Here is a 21,642-nt window from a genome sequence, read left to right as displayed (position 1 = left end):
TACAGGCTGCCTTTTTGAAATACTRATTGTTTTTTCTTCTCTCCTTCTTTTTTCTTTCAAACAGCTATAGACTTATTGGTGGCAACTCGCAATTCACAATCAACCCATCCACAGGCCAGATCATCACCAGCGCTTTACTAGACAGAGAGACCAAGGAGAACTACACTTTGGTGGTTGTGGCGAGCGACGGTGGCTTTCCCAGGGCGCTCTCCAGTTCCACCAGCGTGCTTGTCACTGTCACCGATGTAAATGACAACCCACCCAAATTTCAGCATCATCCCTATGTCACCCACATTCYGTCACCTACCGCTTCAGGTAACCTGGGCAGTGGCAGTGCTTGGGATATTTCAGGTTGCACGAACATCTTGTGAAATGCTGCGCTGTTCTGTAGGGAGAGGTTCCCATATGTTCCTCTGCAGCTACTTGCAGGCTTCGATATCCCCGTGTTGAATGGGAGTGAGTAATGGCAAGGCTCAGTATGTGACCTACAGGTCACCAGTTTTTTAGTTTTTTTTTGTTGTTGTTTGGTTTTTTTATTTATTCCTTTCATCCAATCCGGTTATAGTGCTGTGGTTATGTAAAAAAGCCTTAGGATAAATGACCATCAGACTTTCAGTCTGAAAGAGAAACAAGTGATCAAATTAAATTATTTTGTCAGAGTTAGGAAGACAACTGCCTCTTTTCCCCTTCTATGTCTTTTCCGGTTTGTAAATGTCCTTTTGTCACTCCAAGCAATTCTTAAAGAGAATTTTGTCACCATCTTTGCAAAAAGCTGCATCTGTATTAGATGTTAGGTTGTTTTTGAGCTGAAGTAAAGGCAAGCAGCAATGCTGCATTTGTGGAACCTGCACCCAAAGTACAACAACTTCACTCAGTGCAGGAATCAACTTCTAATTCCATTTATGTTTAAATAATCATGATAAATGCAGAAATTAGAAATGGAAAAGTCCAAAATAACGATGTTTTCTATTTACAGAACTGGCACTGCAAGGAGGGGAAAGATGTATTTTTATGGGTGGGGGAGAATATACTGAATATACTGAAAGAGTCTACCATTCTGGGATCTTTTCAGGATTTAAAATGGACTAATACTGGGACCTTTGTTATCTCAAAACAGTAACAACTTTTTATAATATGATCACTGTATTACCAGTTTCACAAAATTGCAATCATTGGCTAGCTGTGGAAGTCAGCCATACTGTGCACATGTACATGTATACACATACATTGGTACACGATGCCTGCAAGAAAAATGCACTACAAAACAGCTTTTCCTTAAAACAAACAAACAAAAAAAACCTTATTTCTGTTAATTGAGGTTTGCCTTCTAAATTTTAAACAATTGCTATGACTTGGGAGGGTTTAATATAAGAATGAGTTTGTTTACATTTCTTCTGTGTCTCTAAAACAACTTTATCTAAGCATGTTATTATTGCACAACTGAATCTTTGCCCATTTTGAGTAGCACACAGTGCCTTTGTTCACATGGGGTTTTTGGAGTACTTTTTTTAATGTGCATATGAGAAGCATGCATAGAGTTTACCGACATATTCTAACAATATCTTTTCAAGCACTTTCTGTATGATATCCTTTACAATTAGAAATATATAAAGAAGCCTAAGCTGTATTTGGTCTGGTCTTAACTAAGTGAAAATCTAGAGATATATGAACTTCTTTATTTGCAACTTCCAAAACTGATAATCCATGTGCCTACTTTCATTTAAAGAAAATGTTAATATCTTTTCAAACTAACTCAAAGGGCTGTTGATAATTATATGCCTAGCAGGCACGGAATCAATTTGAAAAAAATTGCTTTCCAATACAAGATCTGAAATAGCTTTTCCAAAAAAGAAAGAAAAAAATCAAAACTTTTTCAAAACTTTTCATTTAATTCCAGTTACAGAATATCTAGTCTGTAGTTTGAAAAAAAAACAAAGCCTAATTGCTTTGTTTTTCTTTTTTAATTAAGAATAAAAAGAGGGACTGTTAATAATGATTAATAATCTAATATGCTTAACCAAAGCAAAACTCTAATTTTGCCCTGTCCCATTTCTCTCAAGGTTTTGAATACTGTCATTTTTAGATATTCCTCCCCTGGAGCACAAATCAGTGCACATGACAAATAGTGACAAGAAATACAGTTTTAAGGAGACGCTGTCAAAGTCATTCCTGCTTATAACTGATTTTGCCGTAAGAGGTTGAAAAAAACATGGTGTATATATACAGAAGTGGTGTTTTCTAAGTTTCAGTACCAGTAAAACAGTCARCAGAACATTCTGCAAATTGGTTGGACAGTGTCAAATTTGAAAGATGTGCCATGTTTAAGATCTACCAACTCCAATGCAAATGAACATCCTATTTGCCTCCTTACAAATAGGCAAATACAGTTGCTAACACATTTGTGCCCATAGGGTGGAGCTCAGTGTGGAACATGCGTGTGAAAAGTCTGGGACACAATATATACATGTTATTGCACTAATGTGCAGTAGTTTTGTATTTCTGTATGTTCTTAGCTCCATTTCAGATGACTAGCGTGCTTTTGAAAGTGTGATCCCATTAGTTATCATCTTCAGAATACTCTCATAAGATCAGAAGCAGAAGGTTATTGGGGAAAAGAAGTAGCACCTGAGGGATAGGAGGAAAAAGGGCTGCAAGGCCAGATTGGGTCTATAGGGTACTGTCTGTTCCCTTATATAACCTTAACAGTTGTTAAATTCTGGGCAAATAAACTATGAGTAATTAAAAGAAATAAAAGAATATTTAATCTCATTTGATTTATCGTTTTCATAATGGGAATGGTCTAGAAATGGGATACTAGACATTCAAAAAATTCAGGGTCCGTTTTCTAGTGCAAATGTGTACGCAGCCACTGACATCTGTACGTGCATTTCTCTGAATGCAGTGACCTGTCTTTCAGACTCACATTTTTTGGCTGCTTGCGTGTTTTATGGATATGCAAACTCACCTACACATTGTTGACGTTTTCGTCTTACRGAAAAAGAGTTGATTTTCAGAACAGTAGAAGATACAGCACTATCCTTCAGGGAAAATATCAGGAGGGGCACCTACACTTCCAGGTGTTTTAGAGTAAAAATTTGGCATTAGGTTTCCCATGATCTGTATATTCATTAATGAGYCGCCCTATCTGTGTTCTCCATTTCAGGTTCGTTTGTGTTTGCAGTGACTGTCACTGATGCGGATTCTGGCTCCAATGCTGAGCTCCATTATTCTCTCGTGGGAAAAAATTCTGAAAAATTCCACATTGATCCAGTGAGGGGAGCGATTATGGCTTCTAATTCCCTGACGGAAGAATCTGAAGTTACATTTTCTGTTCATGTAAAAGACGGCGGCCTGTACCCCAAGACAGATTCCACRACTGTAACTGTGAGATTTGTAAACAAAGCAGAATTTCCTCGAGTTCGAGCTGAACAGGAGACTTTCACATTTCCTGAAAACCAAGCAGTCGGTACACTTGTCACCACCGTTTCTGGATCTTCAGCCAGAGGAGGTTCCTTATCTTACTACATAGCAAGTGGTAACCTGGACAGCACGTTCCAAGTYGATCAAGTAACAGGACAGCTTTCCATCAGTCAGTCTTTGGATTTTGAAGCAATACAGAAATACGTGGTATGGATTGAGGCCAGAGATATGGGCTTTCCTCCCTTTTCCTCGTATAAAAAATTGGAAATAACAGTGATAGATGTCAATGATAATGCACCAGAGTTTGAGCAAGATCCCTTCATTGCTGAAATAATGGAGAACCTGTCACCACGGAAGATACTGACGGTTGCTGCTGTGGACAAGGACAGTGGTCTAAATGGACAGTTAAATTATGAAATARTTGATGGCAATACAGAAAATAGTTTCAGTATCAGTCAAGCCACTGGTGAAATCAGAAGCGTCAGACCATTGGATAGGGAGAAATTGTCTCAGTATACACTAACTATAAAAGCTTCAGATAAAGGCACCCCACTCCAGAGCACTACCGTCAAAGTTATCATTAATATTTTAGATGAAAATGACAATGCTCCTAGGTTTTCCCAGATATTCAGTGCTTCTGTGCCCGAAAATGCACCTCTGGGTTTTACAGTAACACGAGTCACAACTTCAGATGAAGACATTGGTGTGAATGCTGTCAGCAGGTACTCCATAAGGGATACAAGTCTCCCCTTTACCATAAATCCAAATACCGGGGATATTACAATCAGCAGACCACTAAACAGGGAAGATACAGACCGCTACAGGATCARAGTGTCTGCACATGACTCTGGATGGACAGTAAGCACAGATGTGACCATATTCRTCACGGACATCAATGACAATGCCCCGCGATTTACAAAGCCGTCCTATTACTTGGAGTGTCCTGAGCTTCCTGGGACTGGATTGAAGGTCACGCAGGTTTCAGCCACTGATCCTGATGAGGGGTCTAATGGTCAAGTCTTCTACTTCATAAAATCCCAGTCTGAGTTCTTCCGAATTAATGCAACCACAGGGGAAATTTTCAACAAGCAGTTTTTAAGGTATCAAAACTCCAGTGGTTCAAGCAATGTCAACATTAATAGGCACAGCTTCATAGTCACTTCTTCTGACCGAGGCAGCCCTCCTTTGCTAAGTGAGACAACCGTCACAATTAACATAGTAGACAGCAATGACAATGCACCACTCTTCCTTGCTAGGAAATATTTTACTCCTGTTACTAAGAATGTGAGAGTTGGTACGAACTTAATTAAAGTTACAGCAGTTGATGACAAAGACTTTGGCTTGAATTCTGAAGTGGAATATTTTATTTCTAATGAAAGCAATACTAATAAATTCAGACTAGACAGGAGTACAGGCTGGATTTCTGTGTCATCCTCACTAATGGCTGATTTGAACAAAAATTTTCTGTTTAAGGTAAAAGCAAAGGATAAAGGTAATCCTCCACTCTCATCTGAGGCAACTGTTGAAATAGTCGTAACAGAGGAAAATTACCATACACCTGAGTTCTCTCAAAGCCGTATGAGTGTTACTATCCCGGAGAGTCATTCTGTTGGAACAGTGGTCAGGACAGTTTCAGCCCGAGACAGAGATGCTGCTATGAATGGATTAATCAGATATAACATTTCCTCTGGAAACGAGGCTGGCATCTTTGCTATTAATACATCTACTGGTGCACTGACCCTAGCAAAACCCCTTGATTTTGAGTTATGCCGAAAGCATGAGCTAACTCTTACTGCCACAGATGGAGGATGGGTGTCCAGAACAGGTTCCTGCAGTGTCACTGTTAATGTCATTGACGTGAATGATAATTCTCCAATATTCAGCCCTGAAGACTACTTTCCTAATGTATTGGAAAATGCACCGAGTGGGACAACTGTTATTCGTTTAAATGCCACTGACGCTGATTCCGGACCTAATGCTGTGATTGCGTATGCTATTCAGTCCTCAGATAGCGACCTCTTTGTCATTGATCCCAATACGGGAACTATCACCACCCAGGGCTTCTTAGATTATGAAACAAAGCAAAGTTACCATTTAACAGTTAAGGCTTTTAATGTTCCAGATGAAGAGAGGTGCAGCTTTGCTAGCGTCAACATCCAGTTAGAAGGAACAAATGAATATGTGCCTCGTTTTGTGTCCAAGCTTTATTATTTTGAGGTTTCTGAGGCAGCCTCTARAGGTACCATTGTTGGTGAAGTCTTTGCAAGTGATCGTGATATGGGGACTGATGGAGAAGTCCACTACCTTATCTTTGGCAACAGCAGAAAAAAAGGCTTCCAGATAGAAGAGAAAAGTGGCCAGCTCTATGTTTCAGGACCCCTTGACAGAGAAAAAGAAGAACGTATCTCCTTGAAAGTTCTTGCAAAAAATTTTGGCAGCATTCGTGGTGCAGATATAGATGAAGTAATTGTGAATATCACAATACTGGATGCCAATGATCCTCCTGTTTTTACTTTAGGAACCTATAATATACAAATCAGCGAGGGTGTTCCTCCAGGCACCCATGTCACGTTTGTGAGTGCCTTTGATTCAGACTCTGTCCCTAGCTGGAGCAGGTTTTCCTATTTCATTGGGTCTGGCAATGACAATGGTGCCTTTTCCATCAACCCACAGACAGGACAGGTAACTGTTACTGCAGAACTGGATCGAGAAACTTTGCCTGTGTACAATTTGTCTGTGCTAGCAATTGATTCAGGAACACCATCAGCTACAGGAAGTGCCTCTTTATTGGTAACTTTGGAAGATATTAATGATAACGGCCCTACTTTGTCCACCAGCCAAGGAGAGGTCATGGAAAATAATCGTGCAGGAACGCTGGTGATGACACTTCAATCATCAGATGCCGATCTCCCCCCAAATCAAGGTCCCTTTACCTATTATTTGCTCAGCACTGGCCCTGCAACCAGCTACTTTAGCCTTAGCACTGCTGGTGTTCTGACGACAACAAGAGAGATCGACAGGGAGCAAATCAGTGATTTCTACTTATCTGTGATTACAAGAGACTCTGGTGTTCCTCAGATGTCTTCCACAGGAACTGTGCAGATAAAGGTAATAGACCAAAACGACAACCCCTCTCAGCCCAGAACAGTAGAAATCTTTGTTCATTATTTTGGCAACCTCTTCCCAGGTGGAATTTTAGGCAATGTAAAGCCCCAGGATCCAGATGTGTTAGACAGCTTCCAGTGCTCCCTTACGTCAGGAGTTACAAGCCTATTCAACATTCCTGGGGACACCTGTGACTTGCACTCGCAGGCACGGTCCACAGATGGAGCATTTGACCTGGCCGTCCTCAGCAACGATGGGTTACACAGTGCCGTCACTAGCAGCGTCCGAGTTTTCTTCGCAGGGTTCAGTAACGCCACAATTGACAACAGCATCCTTCTTCGCCTTAGTGTCCACACTGTGCGAGACTTCCTGACGAATCACTATCTTCACTTCCTGCGAATCGCCAGCTCGCAGCTGACGGGGCTGGGAACTGCCGTGCAGCTCTATGGTGTGTATGAGGAGAGCAACCAAACCTTCCTGATGGCAGCTGTCAAGCGCARCAACAACCAGTACGTGAATCCCAGCGGCGTGGCCACCTTCTTTGAGAGCATTAAGGAGATCCTTTTCCGACAGAGCGGGGTGCGGATAGAGTCTGTGGATCATGACTCATGCCTGCCAAGCCCRTGTCAGAACGGAGGGAGCTGTATGAGAAGGCTTGCTGTGAGCCCGGCTCTGAAAAGCCATGAGAGCATCCCCGTCATCATCGTGGCCAACGAACCCCTCCAGTCATTTGTGTGCCGGTGCATGCCGGGATACGATGGGAATCTGTGTGAGACTGACATCGATGAGTGCCTTCCCTCCCCATGCCACAACGATGGGACCTGCCACAATTTGGTGGGTGGCTTCTCATGCAGTTGCCTGGAGGGCTTCACGGGCATGGCCTGCGAGAGAGATGTCAATGAGTGCCTTTCCCACCCTTGCAAAAATGGTGCTGCCTGCCAGAACTTCCCAGGAAGCTTCAGTTGCGTTTGTAAAACTGGATATACAGGTTTGCTTTTACTTCTCTTAACCTTATAGTCGTGATGGCAGGTAGAAGTGTACCTTCTTAGCACAAGATACATTCCAGCTGTGATTATCTGAATATGAGTATTCAAAGCAAGKGAAGAGGTTGTCCAAAGTAAGATATTGGTTGTAGTGAAAACCGAGAAGACAGTGTGCCCACAGTATTACTTTCTTTCAGTTCTGTCCTCCAGCAAGTCTTGCTTGCCTGATTTGCATTAGAACAGAAGGATTTTACAAGAGCTATTTTAATTTATTAAACATGTAGAAACAATTTTCAACATTTAAATATGACTTTTTCTGTTCTTGTTATTGTTGTGCATATTGTGGTAGCATTTCAAGTCTGTTAGGAGTGTGCCAAGCAAGAAACTCAGCCACTGCCCCAAATTGTTTACAGTCATACAAGACAGAAAACAGATGAAGGATTTGGGAAAATAACAGAATTCAGGCAAAATGATCAAGCATATATGTTCCATATTTTGTCCTTTTGTCAATTATTTTTTTCATTAACAACAGAAATGGTGCTGCGTTCTTACCTCTTTTGGGTATTTCTTCTCTAGTATTTGTCATGCATTCAGACATAGCATTTTATCCCTAGAAGAGCAGGCCAATGTTTGCTTTGGTCACTGGAAGGCTGAATTTTATACTGCCATGTGGGAAGAACATGTAGCATATTTGCAGTCATCAAAGGGCACAGTGATCTAGCAAATAAATTCCTGGCTCTCTATGAAAAGGTTCTGAATGCTTTCAGTGAGAGAAATATCARAAGATTTAGGTTGCAAAATTTCCTGAGCCACTTCTGCCGTGGTAGCAGATCGTGTTAGGAATATAATACAAAGTTGTCCTCTAAAGGAAAAGACTACTTGGTCATCCCATTTATTTCTATAATCAAAGCTTTGGCCCACTGAATTTGTCTGGCTGAAATCATTCTAACATGTCTGTTTTCTAGCCTTAAACTTCCTTTGTTATTTGGGTTGAAATTTGTGAAAACAGTCCTACTCAAAACAGCATGCAAGTCTGAAGATCGCATACATGCTTGTTTTGTTCTGATGTGGAAAAATCTGAATTAGGAAGGTCTGGRTTTTCCTCAGTCTGTGGTTCCTGTGTGCATTAGGAAATCATAGGTTTGCTCTGCTATGATTTACAGTACAACAAGAGCAGTGATACTTTATCCATTATGATTGAACATAAGGAACATATATGAAAACCTCATTTTTTGGAAAGTTAAAACAAAATTCAAACAAGTTTGCTGAATTATTTGTAGAACATTACACGTCCTTTAGAAAAAACATAGCCTTAAGAGTTGGAAGCTAATAYTGTCTGGCATATATTTGGGTAGGATTCCCCTCACCTAACTTCAGGCTACCCGTGAGAGAGATGTCTGTGCTCCCGCTGTAGTCGGTGGAGGTCTGCTCTCAATAGAGGTTACTGAGCAATTCAGCGCACCCTAAAGATTTGATTTGGGGATGAACTCCTGATCTTTAATTACAATTTCTAAATGACAGTTTTTGGAAAACAAGAAGAGAAATATGGATTTTGCTATTGGATCATTTGGATCATGGCACAGGGTTACATCTAGCRTGTTCTACTACTGCTTTGGAGCACCACGGTTATAGGAAGTGTGTATTGCTGCAGTGACCCTGACTTTTTATATATGACTTCTGAATAAAATGCAAGTTCTAACCTGACCTTTCTAACATCTATTCAGAGAAAGAAAAGCAAGACCCAAATAAAAAGCACAATTTGTGATTAAAGTTTATTTAGGTACAGAAATATCTCATTTAGATATTTGTATCATGCTTATGCTAAATGAACGGCAATAAAAGAAGTTAAAATAATTATTGTTTAGCTGCATAGGATTCTGACTCATTTGATGGTATGATATTTAAGAAAGGCTTGAATAATTTTAGCCATTGCTTATGGCCACTTTTTCCAGACGTCATAAAGAGACTAGCTAGAGAAGTTAAGACTTATTCTGTGCTTTTATTAGCCCTTCCAAGGAGTGTTTCTGTATGTCAGGTGCTCCAGGGTAGCCCAGGCTGSCACAGCCGTGCTCATTACAGTGTGCATATTCAGGCTTCAAGAGCTGATGTGGCACGATCGGGGGGTTGTTTGTTGTTGTTCTTTTTTTGTTTTGTTTTAGCTTAAACCATATTAGCACTGGAGAAATATAGTTGATAGCGAAGAAAAATGTTAATTGGTTTCAAAATGCAGGTTTAAATACTTCATTGAAAGCATAGCTAGCAGCTGATGCATGTTCAGTGTGAAAAGTCTGTTTGTGCAGAGGACACTGATGTGATCTTCTGTGTAAACCTCCTGAAGGTGCTAGCAGGCTTCAGGTCRGTAGCAACTATTGTTAATGGACAAGCAGTTCTAATTAAGTTAATGACCCAGGATTATGTTTCGCATTGTATTAGTACATCAGATTATTTTGCCAGGAGCAGGATATAATAATTTTAGAGCACCTATCCTCTGTAGTTCTTGAAGTCATTAGCACCAGAGGTTAAATGGGCATATGTTTGCTGTTGCAACTAAGCAAAGCACTTCATTAGCTCTAGCAGGATACAGTCATATATGCCTGTAGCCTATAATTAGAAACATTAAAGAAATGTCCAGGTCACTTTTTTGGTACTGAAGCTCATATCTTAATGCTCAATCGCTATGTCAGCTAAAAATAAAGTTTTACATGTGACAAACACTTGGAAGAAATAACAACATTGTAACTAAGAAAATGTGATGAGAGATTCTTACAGTTTGAAATGTTGGCTTTCTTTCATGCTGTGAATTAAATGTGGCATCTGATATGAGCTTTTTTAAACTACTTGTCAACACAAATGATTTTAAAATAGAGTACCACTGAGGCAGACATTTATATTTGGGAGTCAGCTCTTTTTAAATCAGTTGTCCATTGAGGAATCAGGGATTACTTAAGTACATGAAGATTAATAGGTCAAGGCAGAAAACAAATGGCACCAAAGATTGTAGTTAAAAAACAGAATATCTTTGGAGTTAAATAGCAATAGAGCTTATTAGATGAGCTCACAAACAATATTTGGTAAATTTACACATTTTATGTTGGCACAGGCTAAAAAGCATATTTGAAATTCAAATTAATATTCAGTAGGTTCTGCAAACGTGTCAGAGTACAGATTGTTTCAGAATGCTTGTCATAGAGAAGTATTATGTCATTATTATGCTACTAACAAAAAGGGAACACAGCTGTTTGGGAGTTTAATCCTGATTCACGTATGACTAAAGGTAACGATAGTGACTATAAAAATAAAAGCTTGAAATTGTTTCTTCATGAATATAATGCCCAAGTGCCYCAGCAAAAGTGAGACAACCGAAACAGAAAAATTCTAATTCGGTGTATCATATACATAGCTTTTCTGCTTCTTTTGGAATGGAAATAAAGACTCATAATTGAATTTGCATGCTCTGTAAAAAAGATTAACACTGTACTGCATACAAGTGGAAATTACTATTTGCTGAGACAGACTCTCTGTTCACTGTAAATTACCTCAAAACTGAATAGTCTTACTTTTACTTGATTTATTATATTTTGTCAGCTGCATTTCACTTCATCACACTGCAAAGGTAATTTAGTTGATTTCACTGAATGGTATTATAAAGACAGATTACCTCAGAGCAACATCATTAGGGTGTAAAAAAATCTGTTATAATTACATCTGTTAATGATGATCAAGTTTTGTTTTTAAAATAATCACTTTCTGAAAGGAATATACTTTGTGATTTACAGTAGTTGTCTGCCCTTCCTATGAACCCCTCATTTCCTGTTTTCCAGGACTCATTAAGATGAAGGAATGTAGATCTGTTAAATTGCTTCAAATGCAAGATTAAAACACTGAAAGAACTACTGTAAAAGATGGACATATAAAACCACAAAAACTAAAACTGTCAAATCAGCTGAAATCTAACCCAGAGCATTCAGTTGGTATCTGCTCCTGTTATATTTTTCAATTAAAAAAAAAAATGTTCTCAGGAAATTCAATTTTTATATAAGCCACTACATCTGATAATATTAGCTTGAGATGGTGAATGATAAATGCTATCTGATATCAGTTATCCAGTGTTATCCTAGTTTCCAGGGTCTTCAGGGTATTCATCTTTGTGTCAGAAAAATCTTTTTTGAATTTTTTAAGATTTAAATTGAGAAGAGAGCTATACGCCGAACTAATTGCATCCTTCACCCAAACTGGACAATTACTGGAGACAACTCTGTTTTGGACTCTCTTTGGTTAACAAAACATTGACTGAGACATTTCCTCACCTTCATTGGAGCTGATATGCTGAAACACTAATCAAACATATATAATTAGGCTCATTGATTATTCTGTCCAAATAAATTGATTCCTCAGCTCAGAAATGCATAGTAGTCCAAAGCTATGAAAACGCATCTTGAAAATTAAGTTACGTAAGCAATGAAAACATAGAAAGCTTATCATTTTTTCAAATCATATTACTCAAGTAAGATAAAGGTCTACCAGAGCGTTACTCTTAAATTTATACGTTGTAAACTTTAAATTGGCAAAATGTTTTGGAAGATGACCTGTGCAAACCAAAACTACTCTAGGTTTTTGAGTTTTGTTAAAAAACTCATTGGATTTGTGTTTTTGTAAAGCAGTACAGCTGAGCCCCTAGGCTCGGGTGAAGATTCTTGTATGCATCCTGGCAAAACAGTTTCTTATCCTGTTCAGTCCAGTATGGTTCTTTGAGTTATTTGCTTTATCTGCACGAGAGAGAATTTCAGAGTAACTAGTATTTGTGTAAATTCTCTACTCAAGGGAAACAATCCGCTTAAAAGCTCTTGAGTATATTATCTCATGCAGAACAGGAAAATAGTGGATTTGCAAGGGTGTTTTTTGTTTTTCTTCCCCAAACCTAAGTCTTCAGTAGACCTCTAACTGTGTCTGTAGTCCATGAAATAGGTAAGCCGCCAGGCAGGACTTAAACAAACGCACTCTATTCTTAGCGGCTAGTCATAGCTGCAGTTGACTGAGTTGTAGCGTGTTAAAGGGTTAGGAGTATTTTCTACCATACTTTTTATTAAGATGCTAGAAATCTACTATTAGCATGCTGTAAGGGAGATAACCAGAAGTAGTGGGGCAGCCTGTTAATGTCCTGGCTGACTGTAAATGCTATGAGAATAAGGTGCTAAAAGAAAAAAGTAGAAATTTAGTAGAAATTGCAGGACCAATAAAGTTTAATTGGCATCACAGCAATTTATTTAGAGGAATCCYCAGAAAGTATAAAGGAATGCAACTTCTTTGGGAAGAATGAAAAAGAGAAACACTCGGCTGGATAAAGCCCTGAGCTGTCCGAGGAGGCAAATGTGAAGGCAGAGGGAGTTTGGATGAATTGCCAATGTTCGAGACGCTGCAGAAAAGAGGGAGTGAGGCCAGCAGCGGAAGCCGTGTGAGCTTCAGAAAAAGCTCGTGTGAGCTAATTGGTAGGAAAGGTTGCCTGGAGGATTACACCTAGGGAAAGAAATTCAAGACAGCTGGAGTTTTTTAGAAGAAAAAAAAGTACAACTATCTTAAAGCATAAGAAAASGGGGATGTCTAAAGAATTCTGAATGGTCACATCAGGAATTTTTTGAATGAAAATGAGTTATATGCTAAATAGAAATAAAATTTTATGTTGTTTTGGTKCATATTTAGAACTGTATTATACTAATTTATTATTTATTTATTGCTCCTTCTCAGTTTTTAGTCTGTAACTCTCATATCTGTTTACTATTTTTTTCTAATGATCTAGCTTTATCAAAGTCATTTATTTTATCTTTMTATAGAATAGCCATAGTGATAAACTGGAATAATATTCCTAAGTTCTACTTTTGTTCTACTGATATCTATCTTATTTTCTAGGACAAGCAGGTGTAACGTATTTGCAGAGGAAAAGTGAGCTTCAGAGACTTCTTTTGTTAGCTCATTATTCCAAATGTAAATAAATGCATTTTTCCCAGGTCTTTAGCACTTCAATGAATGGCAGGGAATAGCCTAAATTTCTTCTTTCTTTTAAGTAAATATTAGTTTTAATAGCTCTGATGAACTGTTTAATCAGAGTATTCTCCTGTGTCAAAACAGCTGGAATAAATGCAAACACACTTTTATTAGTTTCATGAATTATTCAAACAATTGTTAAATATGAAGAAGATGTTGTTATATGCTGTTTAAAATATATGCAGTTAAAATAAACATCAGTGCTTTGTTGCTGACTCAGCATATATGCCAGCTTTAATGATAGCTGAGAAAAAGATGGCTATTTAGGTGGGTTGTAGTGATATAGATTTAGTAGGCTTTGTTAACTACATTTGATTTTTGTAATCTAAGAAACCTCATTGAGCTAATGTAAGCATCTCTGCCTCACCCTTGCTGCATGTCTTCTCCTCAATAAGTCAAAGAACAGCTCTATAATTTTTTTAATAAATAGAAAAATCTAAAATAAAAGTTAGCTCGTCCTTCAGTCATGACAATTAGAAAATAAACTATAAATAAATAAATAAGTGCCACTGAAATATAATTAGTTACAGATACTGGAAATGTTTCCCAGATTTATGGCCAATGTACAAGTTACATATTAACCACAGGAACCTTCCAGTACTCCCTTTCCACCCTCCTTGTACTCGCACATAGAGAGCTGGTGCTCACACAGAAAAACCGGCTCAGAACTTGCGTAGCTTAAACAGAAAAGTAGGAGAAAAAAAAAGAAGTTTTCTAATTAGGAGACTGAAGCTGTGAAAAATCTTAAAACACTAGCAGATTTAATATAGCACAATTCTGGTTTTATGCAGTTTTAAAGAAACCGACAGTCTCCTAAAGCCTGAAGATTATGCATTGTGCGTCGCTGTCGTGATACATAAGGATTTCCTGGACGCTCACTGTGCAAGCTTATGTTTTTCTCTACCTTAAACCTATTTTGTGTTTACATGGTGCTAGCCATAAAATAGTTCAATAAGAAGCGTTTACAATACTCCAGCCTCATAGCCCTTGCACAAAATTCAAGGAGAGAGCTGGAAGACCATAGCTGATTTTGCCAGTTTTTGCAGAGTAATGTGAGGGAAAAACATGATGATACTCTAAAGATTTTGATGAACTGGCGGTGAAAGCTGGCACTGCTGACAGAAGGAAGGCAGGTACCAACAGTGGTGTTTGACGCAAGTGCTGCTAAACTGCTAAAGGCTAAGCAGTGAAAAACCTAAAAGTGGAGACAAAGAGTTCGTGGTTAGTGTTTCCATACAAAGAAAATTTTGGTTCTGTACTTCTACATGTATTTGCAATTCTTGTTGTGATTCTGCATATTTGCACTTACTGAAAAAATKACAAAGAATCCCCTTGTCAGTACTTAGCATCTGTTAAAATCTTCACTTTTCCTCTCCATTCCATTCTTTGTTGAAATGAATTATGTGACTTCAATTTATTCTCTAGTGAATAATATTTACCATATGTGACAATGTCTGCTTAGAAAAGAGCTGTATCTAGGGTAACATTTTCTAGCTCCCGAGAACTGTGGTCCCTCCAAGTCAGGAAGGAGATTGTAATTGATGGGGAAAATAAGAAAAATCATRTAATGTACAATAGCTGCCTGTGTTTGACCTACTGTGTTCATACAGATTCCAGCAAGGGCTGTCTGTATCCTTCAACCTCYTAATGCTAATGAATACCTTGCACTCATTTCATACTCTTTTATGGATACCAATTAATAAAAAAATCACAGCGACAGCATGAGATGCTTGAAACATAAAGCAAATTTCTCCAGGTTGTGCTATGCCCATGTCAGGGCCAGGAGCAGTATCCTCCCTCCCACCAGTGGTCCGTGGGATGACACCTCCTTTCCGATGCACAGCGAGGCAGAGAGTGCAGCATTAATTCATAAGTTAGTTATATAAATATGTCTTGCTTTGAAATTGACCTGAATGCTCTGACCTAGAAATTCATTTTATTTCTTCATCGCAGGGAAAACATGTGATTCTGCAGTCAATTACTGTGAATGCAACCCATGCTTCAACGGTGGGTCCTGCCAAAGTGGAGTGGACAGCTATTATTGCCATTGCCCCTTTGGTGAGTATACTTTTACGCTTCTGTTCTTTATTTTTCTTTGCTTTTCTAAGTGAATATTTTTCAAACTCCCGTATTCACACTCACCTAAATGAAACCTGTGCCTCAGGGGTATGCATGGAGGTCCGTACCTGTGGACAAACGTTGGTCATCTCCTGGCCCTGCGGTTCTCCTGGGCACCTGCAGAGCCGCAGCCCAACTTGTCTAGATGCGTTGGACAGTCAGGGCTGTACATTTTCCTTCAGGAAAGCCCTGAAGAATAAGCGAATATTTTTCTGCTAGTGAGAACCGTGACATTAGATATTGGCACTTACTTTTATATTATATTTAATAAATTTCATTAAAGAGCATTAGAGAGGTCTTGACCAGATCAAGACAGTTTTATTAGTCCACACAAGTACTTGCTCTTCTGATTTATTGCATCTTAATAAATTTTTATGCTCCAAAACCAGAATGCGATTCCAAGAATAAAATCTGAGAAGCATACATGGTACTGTCAAAATAGTTTAAAATAGTTTAACAATTACTAGAACTTAATTATCACAAAATTATTTTGTGGAATAAACCCAAGATATAAAACAGCACAGATATTTTAAGGTATCTTAATATAATTGCGGCAAGGTTGGTTCTGAATGCCAAAATTGTCATTGTTTGTATACAAAAACATGAACGTAAGTGCAATAGATCCAAAAACCAGATAAACCTGGGGAGTCATCTACAGTGTTTTAAATCTACTAAAAACCCTTGCACAAAAGGTTGCTTCTCAATATATATTTATAACGACCTTTGTATATGTTTTTCTACCTAATACATGGAATAATTTCTTTATTCTATTTTGTTTCCCGTGTTTTTCTTTTCCTTAGAGTTTATTCATTTCCTATATTTATAGTCATAGTCCATTGTAAATGTAGCTGATGTTCATAAATCAAGCATATTGTTTTCTCATTGTGTCTGCAGTAAAAAACATCAAAGGTAGGGAAATGGCTAGAGAGAACTGAAAAGAAATATGTAAAATGAATCAAAATATTCAGATTAATAAAAATACTGAGAAAGCCTAATGGTTTTATCACATATATGCTCTGTGTTTATATCACAAATATCATAAATGTATGTCATAAATTATAACAAGTGATTGGGAAGCAGTCTGGAAAACCATTCCGGGGAAAATAAGCTCAACTTGCAAAATTTTGTACATACCTGGATTAACAAATGCCTGATAATAATTAATAACCATGTTTGATATAGTTATAAACTTGGCTTTTTGGTTGTGTGGAGAAACCACAGAGGCTAAATGAAGTGTATCTTGTTATTTGACAACAGCACCTGTCATTTTTTTGTGTATTGTTAATCATGAAATAGAAGCTTTTTAGAGAACCTTTGTATCATAAGCCTGTCTACAGCACATCAATACTTTGCTTATTTCTGAGAGTACACCAAATGRGGCAAGAACTAACTGAGAAAGATTTTATTTTTCACTTTGCAGGTGTTTTTGGGAATCACTGTGAACTGAACAGCTATGGTTTTGAAGAGCTGTCCTATATGGAGTTTCCCAGTATGGATCCAAACAATAATTAYATCTATATAAAGTTTGCCACTATAAAGAATAATGCCTTACTGTTATACAACTATGACAACCAAACTGGAGAGCGGGCAGAATTTCTGGCCCTGGAAATAACAGAAGAAAGGCTGAGATTCTCCTACAACCTTGGCAGTGGCACGTACAAGCTTACCACAGCTAAGAAGGTGTCTGATGGACAATTTCACACGGTTATTGCCCGGAGGGCTGGAATGGTAAGAAATGCTAAAATGAAGATCAAAGAAAAGTTCAGCCAAGTCGCCTTGGCTTCYGCATGAATTCAGAGGGACATAAAATTAGTAACATTGTATTTGCTAGCTGAACCTCCAACTTTGGACAAAACCCCTCTCATTTCTGTCTTATCCCAGCTGATTTGAAGATTGATAATGGTTAGTTTAGAATAATAATTATGGTGAAAAATAATTTAAAAAACATGCAATGCCCTGCACTCTAAATGTGAAAAATGAGAACCATGAATAATTAGTGAAATAAATTGCTGCACATGCAGCTAATTAACTGATGCTGATTGCAGGGATGATTATTAGGGAAGGCTAATTAACTAAAATAACTACACAAAGACTCAAAATAAATTACCTTAACATTTGGAGAATAGAAGAAGGCATACTTCGAATTCCAGGGATCTGTGACCTCCTTAAGTTAGTTTAGAGATTTTACAAATCTCATCAGACTGGAAGCCTTTTGCCTCCATCACATACATGTAAAAATTTCAAAGGTGTTTGTGGTGCTACATTGAGAATGATTGGGGTGGGGAAGAGTGAAGGGGGGGTTGCTTTTTTTTCCCCCAGAAAGTGGGAAGGAATTCTGCCAAAAACTCGACTGGGACAACTGACTGCCATATGCTTGGTACTCTGACTCTTCTCCTGCCTTCATATTTTTTCCAGTAAATGTTTTTTATTCCTCTTCTCTCATTTTTTAAATAATATTTTCAAAGCAGAACATAAACCAAATGCTCTTTGAGTTCAAGCCAAGCTTTTGGACTCCACAGTGTGTGAGTTAAAAATGAAACCAAATATATTTGCCATCCATAATCTAGTAACTGTTGCCCAACAGCTCCCTTTTCAGACAGATATGACCAGTGCATATGGAATCCCATATTCCTCCCATGTTTGAAATTAAAGTCACATAGGAGTAACATATGGTTGGGGCTGCACATTTTGTTTTACATTTCAAGCCAGAAGTGATGTGGGGGAATAAAAGAATAAACTGTTCTGCCCAGCTTGGCTCCCCCGTGAATCCCGGGAGAGATTTCCCATCGCTAAGTGCTGCGGAGGTCAGTGCCGCGGAGGTGCAGCCCTTTTGCAGCCGCGGGCTGCTCCTCGTTGGGAGCGCCGTGCTGAGGAGCGCAGCGCGCTCGCCTCGCGGCCAGGCTAGCGCGGCTGCTGCGCCAGCCCTCGCTCGGGGCGACGCGGCCGCGGCACGAATGTCCKCCGCAGAGCGCAGCGCCGTATTGCCACACGGTCCGTGGATCCCTRCAGTAGCAAAACTGCTTTTCTCCTGGCTTTTCTGAATGCTTCTTTATTCTTAGAGAGTCTTGAGCCTGAAGCAGTGTTTCATCTAAATAGTGTAAGACCTGATTTCTCCTCTTCCCCTCGTTGAGAGGGATGGGTTGGTCTTCAGCTGAATAGGCAGATCCAATGGGAGTGCGTGTATTCATAGGGGTTATATATCCAAATATGATGAAGGATTGTTGTGACGTTGGGTACTGACATTGTTTTACTGTGCATTGCATCAGACGCTTAATATTTTGGGGTCTCAGCTTCCTAGTGGTAGCGCTCAAAGGTGCACCTAAGTCTTSAAAGGCTCCAAGTTCACATTTTAGCAACTAATTTGGTATGATGGTATGGAAAAGATTTACCTGCCTAAGTGTGGGAGCACATGTTAAAAATTGCAACTAATAAATGAAACACACCTAAGAACAAATAGAACAGAACAGAATGTGTTTTAGTTGTGGGTATGCCAGAATTCTAGACTGTAGAAGAAGAGATAACATGGAAAGAACTTTTTAAAGAATATAGAGGTATGAATGCCTCAAACTGAAAGCACTCATTAAGGCAAGCTTTACCTTTGTGTGGCTTTTATGTTTAAAGCTTCTCAGTGATATCAGCTGTTTACAAACACAGTAAGTGTAAGGAATCGCCTTTGTCTTAGACATTTTTTCTGTAGCAGAACTGTCTCCCAGGTGTCCAAAAATGTATAAAATAACCCCCCTTCAGGATTTCAAATCTGTCATTTCCTAYAGCACAGTGGGATTTTATCGGAAACTGGTAAAATCATTAAGTTGTCAGTCCTGAGATATTGCAGAGTGACAGGATAGAAACTCTCATAACATGGCAAGGTAACCATAGAGTAATGCTTAAGTAACAAGCAGGAACATTTGACTAATGTTAGAAAATAAATTGTATGAACTCTGGTCCAAGTAAAATATATTCTCAAATATCTAGACCTTCAGCTGGGGTTGTAGCTTGGCTTTCAGAATGCATAGCAATGTAAGTTAGGGAGATCACACTGATTGAGCTAAGAACAAAAAACTCATTTCATTTTTGTTGTTGCTATTCTGAAGGAAAATATGTATGCATATGATGGCATACAGACCAGTCAGCTTATTATTCTTGCTATGAATTGTTTCATTTATACAGGGCATATAATGTGCTTTGGAACTGCAGACTGATGTTTCTCAGAAGTCTGCTCRTTATGTATGGAAAGAAATTCAAGATAAACTTTCATTAAAAAAAAGTAAACTGAACAATTTAGACATAGTGTAGGAAGGACRTGGTTTAGGGCTGAGACCTGTGAATTCATTTGGTCAATACAACCCGTTAGCTCATGGTGGGTACTTAGAAATTGCATGAAGAATCTGTAGGGATTCCAACAAAACATTGTTAGCAGTGAGTGAACTTAGTTGCAGACAAGGAAAAAAGCCATTTACACAGTAATGACATACTGATAGCTGTTGGTGTTTGCTCAGCTCCTGCAGAATTACCTAAATTAAAATGTAAACCAAAGCATTTTTAAGAAGTAATAGTTGATTTAAATTTACCATAAAATTCTACTACACATACAGCTGTAACATGAGAAGCTGATATGTACAACTTGTGGATTATGTTTATTTTTTTGAAAATTTGACTTAAGGAATAACTGCTTCAGATTTGTTTTTATGGGCAAAATTCTTTGCTAAATCAAAAATAAAAAAACAATTAAAATCAGCAGGAATAATGTAGTGAAAGCTTTGGTTAGATGTTTAGTATATAGATTACAAATAAATGTGCCATGTTTCACTTTAGTGTAAGTTACTGAGATTAGCAATGAGACAACTCCATTATCCTAGGATTGATAGCTTCCGGATAATAATAAATTAAAGAGAAAGACTGCCCTGAGTACTCGTGATGCCCAGTACTTCTCTGAACATTAGTTTGGTCTAAGTGTAGATATCCTCATCTTTCACTGTTATCGAGGTAGGGAAAATATGTCCCTTGCAACATATCGGCTTCAAGGGTTATCGTACTCCAGCACACAGGGCAGGTACAAAAGAAGTAGGAAGAGTGTAATAGCCCTCAAGGTAGAAATTTCAGAGTTACAGGAGAAATTCAACAGAAACATTTGAGATAATTTCTGTGACCTAGCAGGACATGAAGGATAACTTCCTCTTTGTTCCGGTGTCCTCAGTCATCATCCCAGTACGTTTGCTCTGGGATTTTTCAGGGAAATGGAGTGAGTGTGATCTCCATTCAGATACTAAAAACCTTTGGTTTGTTGTTTTTTTTTTTTTTTTTTTTTTTTTTTTTTTCTGGGGGAGAAGGAGGAGGGGGAGGGGGAGAGAGAGGAAGGCAAAAAGAGAGGGAGGCAGAGGGATCTATTTGAGATATGCAATTTTTAGCTAGCAGTCTTAGTGTTTGTACTACCAGATTTTCTTACATGCTATTTATCCAGTTTGAACAATATTTTTAATGCTATGGTCAGACCCATGAAGGAATACCAACTGTCTTAGGCAGGAGTAATTTGTTCAGATCAAGAATAGGATACAGTATGAGCCAAAATAACTGCAATTTCAAGGGGTAAAGCAAGCATGCAGAAACCCTACTCGAATCTGAAAACTTTAACTGACTCTTTGTATGAACTCACCAATTAAGTCTCCCTCTGTTAGTATCCATATCTTGGTATTCAWGATGTTAATGCAGAATTCAGTTGATCGGTGTCTCTGGAGTGTCTTGAGATTGTGAGTGACATAAAAGAGCTCCATTCCAGCCAAGCCTTTGATTAAATGTTTTTAATCTTAAATATTTAATATGATGGGGATCTACAGTGTTGTATTAAACATAGTTGTATGTGTGGCTTTTGCAGGCAGCGTCACTGACAGTGGATTCCTGCTCTGAGGATCAGGAACCAGGCTATTGCACTGTTAGCAATGTGGCTGTTTCCACTGATTGGTAAATAGTTCTTCTTCTT

At 38.5% G+C, this 21,642-nt stretch overlaps 1 protein-coding gene across 1 annotated transcript in view; it reads left to right on the top strand.

Annotated features, from left to right (window-relative positions):
* The window catches only part of FAT4 (FAT atypical cadherin 4), a gene marked incomplete at its 5' end in the record, with an annotated part of 143,915 nt that overhangs the window by 108,495 nt on the left and 13,778 nt on the right, over window positions 1-21,642 (top strand). Inside the window, 5 exons of the mRNA XM_085323905.1 lie at window positions 65-315; window positions 3,164-7,513; window positions 15,501-15,605; window positions 17,086-17,393; window positions 21,538-21,623. Of these exons, the coding sequence (XP_085180031.1) occupies window positions 65-315; window positions 3,164-7,513; window positions 15,501-15,605; window positions 17,086-17,393; window positions 21,538-21,623 (5,100 nt within the window). The remainder of the gene's footprint in view (window positions 1-64; window positions 316-3,163; window positions 7,514-15,500; window positions 15,606-17,085; window positions 17,394-21,537; window positions 21,624-21,642) is intronic.

Source organism: Rhea americana, unplaced genomic scaffold (assembly GCF_003343005.1).
Source record: "Rhea americana isolate MKP2758 unplaced genomic scaffold, rheAme1 scaffold_89, whole genome shotgun sequence".
Classification (NCBI taxonomy): Eukaryota; Metazoa; Chordata; class Aves; order Rheiformes; family Rheidae; genus Rhea; species Rhea americana.
This window is presented reverse-complemented; position numbering and strand designations above follow the sequence as displayed.